This window comes from Eumetopias jubatus, unplaced genomic scaffold (genome assembly GCF_037043125.1).
Source record: "Eumetopias jubatus isolate StellerSeaLion01/CBP00866 unplaced genomic scaffold, mEumJub1_p1.0 scaffold_3, whole genome shotgun sequence".
Classification (NCBI taxonomy): domain Eukaryota; kingdom Metazoa; phylum Chordata; class Mammalia; order Carnivora; family Otariidae; genus Eumetopias; species Eumetopias jubatus.
This window is the reverse complement of record NW_028274809.1, coordinates 886,491-890,898: the sequence shown is the minus strand read 5'-3', so window position 1 is coordinate 890,898 and position 4,408 is coordinate 886,491. Positions and strand designations below refer to the sequence as shown.

Here is a 4,408-nt window from a genome sequence, read left to right as displayed (position 1 = left end):
GGAGCCCGTGGAGCGTGGTGGGGGGCTGCCCTTCAGGGGCCCCGCGAGGCTTTACGGTAACCATGATGCTCTGTGTTATGTTTTAGCCGTTGTTTACGTAAATGTTCTACATTCTAGCCAATATGAAGTCTGAGAAAAAACCATGGGGAACTTTGCAAGGACCCATATTCAGGGCACTTCCTCCCGGTCTGGTTTCCAATGGTAAAGAAGGAGCACCCAGCAGCCGGGATAGAGGCCGGGCAGCAGATGCGGCTCAGCTGCGGACGAGTGGGCAACACTGTCCGAGGCGTGTCGTGGGCTAAGGAGGCCACGTTGAGTGCGATTTCCTGCTTGTGAGAAACAATACGAAGATTTACACATGCCTGTGCGTGTGGGGCCATGTGCGGACGTCAGCACCACAGTGATGATTATGTACCAGTTTATTTTCTGTTGTCTGTTTCCTTTGCATTTATCTGTTTGTTTCTCATTTTTCCTAAAATGAAAATGTATCGCTTGCGTAACAAGAAAACATGCGAGGGGACGAGAAAAAAAGGCCTGTTTCTCGTTTCCCCGGAGCCGGCCCTGGTTGCCGTGGAGACCGGACGGTTGTCAAGGCGGTGATTGGCTGGTGAGGACGCAGGATGTGGGATCCCAGGCTTCCTTGGAGCGGCAGCTTCCAGACCGCACTGCGGAGCCCGGCGCCAGCATGGACGGGGTGGACGTGTGGGCCAGCACCCTGGCCCAGCTGATGGCCAAGAGGAGACCCCAGGACACCTGGGAGCTGGTCCCTGAGGAGAACCTGGCCTCCGGGCACACGGAGGGCGGCGGTTTTCAGTACCGGCTGAGGGGGCTTTCCAGGTGCGCTGCAGGCGGAGGGGGGGGGGGCTGTGGGGTGCTGGGCAGGGAGGGGCTGAAGCTGCTTAAGCACCGGCCTGGGGTGCCCTGAGTCCGGAGGCCGGGCTGGTGCAGTATGGCCCATGTGGGCCCGGAGAGGGGCACGCATCCCGCCGGCTCTTGGCCGCCGACAGGTAGGTGGACCAGGTGTTCATTCTCCCTTCCGGGAGGTGGGGGGCTGGGGAGCCACCTCTGTGCAGTCCCTCGGTGCCGGCCACCCCAGTCAGGGGCCCGGCAGAAGTGGGGGCGGGGTGGATGCTGGGGGTGTGACGCGGCCACCCACGCGTGAGAGGCTTGTCTGTTCACCGCATCTCCTGGTTTCCATGGCAGCGCTGACGGCCAGAGCAGGGGATGGGCAGGCGCCTGTGCTCACGACCCACCCTGCACAGGGGCCTGAAGGGAGGGAGGCTGAGTCGTGCCTGAGGGGGGCACAGGCCCAGAGGTGGGGGCTGTGTCTGGGCTGGGCTGCCGGCCAAGCAGGGGCCGGGTTGGGAGCCCCAGTGTCGTGGGGGTCACCATGTGAGCCCCGTTCCTCATTGTCATGGGGACAGCCCCAGGGATGGGCCAGGCCTGTGGGGACCCCACCCAGCCAGGCATGCCCTGCCCTGCCCTGCAGGGGCCCATGGGGAGGGGGGGCGGTGGGGGAAGGGGTCACCACGGGGACTCTCTGGGCAGCCACCCTTTGACACGGATGCCACAGCCCCCACCCAGTGTCTGAAACCCCTGGGGCCAGGTGTTTAGTGGGACGCTGGCTTTCCCAGGTGTTAGGAGAATCAGCCCTTGGCGTGTCCGAGAAGCACCTGTTCCCACGGCCAAGCTGGAGAACTGCTTTCAGTGGCAGAGGGTCACCAGCACTGTTCCCTTGCCTTTCAGCTTTCATACAGCTAAAAATGCCGGGGAGTGGGAGGGTCACAGGGCACTGTCCCTCGTTCTGCACACAGCAGCCCCTGGCCACAGCTGGCCACACTGAAATGAAGCTGAAAGTCCAGCCCCAAGGGCACTAGCCGTGTCCTGCCCCACCTGTGGCTGCAGGCTGCTGGCTGGGCCGCAAGGACGGAGCCCATCCTCACCATCGCGGAAAGTCCCGTGGGACGGTGCTGCCTGGGAGATGCTGGGCAGGTTTCCCACGTGCACGTGCATGTGGTCGCTTGTCCGTGACCTAAGGGTCTTGGAGAGAGGGCCCCCCTGCCGGCCCTGGGGCACACGGCCGCAGAGGCCCCAGACCGGCACCTTCTTCAGCCCCAGTGGTGCTCGGCCAGCTTGCTCAGGTGTTTGGAGTCAGAGCGGACCCGTGGAAGGGGCTCACTCGCCATCGTCCTGGGAGCCCCCAGCCCCTCTGGGCTCTCCCCGCCTTCTGTGTCCCGAGACTCCCCCGCCCCTCCATCTCACCTTCTCTCCACGGGGATGGGGCTCTTCCTTCCAGGGCCCCCCATCGCTTCTCTGCATTGTCACGGGGACAGCCCCAGGGATGGGCCAGGCCTGCCGGGACCCCACCCAGCCAGGCATGGCCTGCCCTGCAGGGGCCTGCGGGGAGGGGGGGCGGCGGAGGAGGAAGGGGCCTCCCCTGGGGGAGCCAGGCTCTCCCCCGCTCACAGGTAGCTCACAGGTAGCCCACAGGTATCCGCAGGGCTGCCTTTGGCTCTTGGTGACATGTCCTCAGGGCAGAAAAGCAGCAGGGCAGTGAACTCCCACCGTGTCAAGCCAGGCTCTGAGCCAAACCGGTGAAAAGGCATTTGTTTTTCAGCTTTCCAGATTATGCGCGCAGGCAAGGGGTGCACCCCTGCGGAAGGGGTCTCCGGGTCTCCGGTCCCGGAGCTTGTGCTGGGCCGGCCTCCAAGCTGGGGGGGGGGGGGACCAGGGCCGTCCCCCTCCCCTGCACTCACTGCCGCCTCTCTCCTCCCCACCCCCAGGCTCCAGTGTGGCCGCTGCCAGTGGGGCTGGTCCTCGGCCCACGTGCACATTCTCTTCCACACGTGCTTGGACGAGGGCAGCCACCTGGGGCTGGTGAAGATGCGCATCTGGGGCCAACAGTGCAGGCTGTGCCCACCGGGCGCCCAGGGACATTGCCAGGTGAGCCTTCTGAATGTCCGGCTCTTCCTCAACAAGCTAGTCCTGTTCATCCTGCAGAAGTGCTATGGCGAGAGCCTCAGCTCAGACCAGTGCCCCGAGATCTGCTTTGGTGAGCGCTGCGAGGCCTGCGACCTGGGCGTCTGCTTCTTCCAGAAGCCCCCAGACCCAGCCTGGGGGCCCGAGGTCAAGAGCCCCACCACCATCAAGGGCAGGTACACCTTGTACGGAGGCGGCGGCTTGGCCAGCACCGCCGCCGGCAAGCAGCTGCTCACCCTTGGCAGTGGGCCCGTGGTCGACCGCGCCAGGGGCTACACCCCCAACTCCATCACCATCCCCCTCTCCGTGGCCGACTTCATCAGGAACCCGATTTCCGAGAGCAGCAACTTCTTCAGCCAGGATGATGACATTGTCACTGTCCCCTTCTCCCTTGTGGATGTGGGGAGGGACAAGGGGCCCGCCGCTGGGGCCAAGGGCCGTGTCAGCCCAGGGTCGGGCTCCCTCCCAGCGGCTGACCCCGGCGGGCCCCTCGTCATCGGCAAGGGCTCCATCTACCTGCCGGCCAGTTCCACAGCCACGCCCAAGGGCAGAGGCCTCCTGGTGAACATCAAATGCCCCATCTTCCATGGCCGAGGCCTCCTCATCAGCAGCATCAAGCCCTTCGAGCTGAAAGGCTTCATCTTCAAAGGCCAGGGCTCCGTCCCCAGCTCCGCCGGAAATGGCCCACTGCCGGTGTCCTACATCATTGGCCTCACGGATGACGGCGAGGGCTCCATCACCTTCCCCTCGTCTTTGGCGAACATCATCAGAGACGACTCCTTCCCCAACATCAACGGCTCCGTCACCTTCCCCTTCATCTTCACTGATGAAGACAAAGGCAAGAATGCTTCCGCCAACAGCACCCAAGGCAAAGAGAAGGATGGCGGTGACGGCCCTGCCCCTGCTGGCCGTGAGCCCCTTCCAGGGACCCGCGCCCGTAGACCCGTCACCATTAGCGAGGGCTCCATCACCATCCCCTTCTCCGTCTTCGACATCATAAAGTACAAGGGCCCCGGCTCCATCGCCAGTGGCCGCCGGAGCGGTGGCCTGGCCACGCGGGGCTGTGACAAGAAGAGGGGGCAGCCGAGGGCCGGGCTCGGCAGGGAGGGGGACTTGGGCTGTGCCTGCTGCGCACCGCGTTTGGACCCCTACGAGGAAGTGTGGGTCTGGGTTTCCATGACCGTCTGCATCCTCTGGATCATGTACCTGTACCAGGCCAGCCCCTGACGGCCCGTGCGAGTCTTGACGCCTCCTGGCGGGGTCCCCCCATATGCCCCTCCAGCAGGGCCGCCCGGGCAGCCGAGCAGTGGGACCCCCTGCCCCGGCCCGCACCCTGGGCCCCAGGCCACCCCTGCCTGCCCTCCCTAAGCCGAGTGTGCGCCCTCAGGCTTCCCCTCCACCCCCTGCTTCTGTGTGTGTAGTCTCTTGA

At 64.7% G+C, this 4,408-nt stretch overlaps 1 protein-coding gene across 1 annotated transcript; it reads left to right on the top strand.

Annotated features, from left to right (window-relative positions):
- The first annotated feature begins 670 nt into the window (after positions 1–670).
- RTP5 (receptor transporter protein 5 (putative)) lies at positions 671–4,408 on the top strand. Its single transcript, XM_028105364.2, has 2 exons — positions 671–837; positions 2,784–4,408. The coding sequence occupies exons 1-2, from the start codon at positions 686–688 to the stop codon at positions 4,204–4,206; spliced, it is 1,575 nt and encodes a 524-aa protein (XP_027961165.1). The 5' UTR covers positions 671–685; the 3' UTR covers positions 4,207–4,408.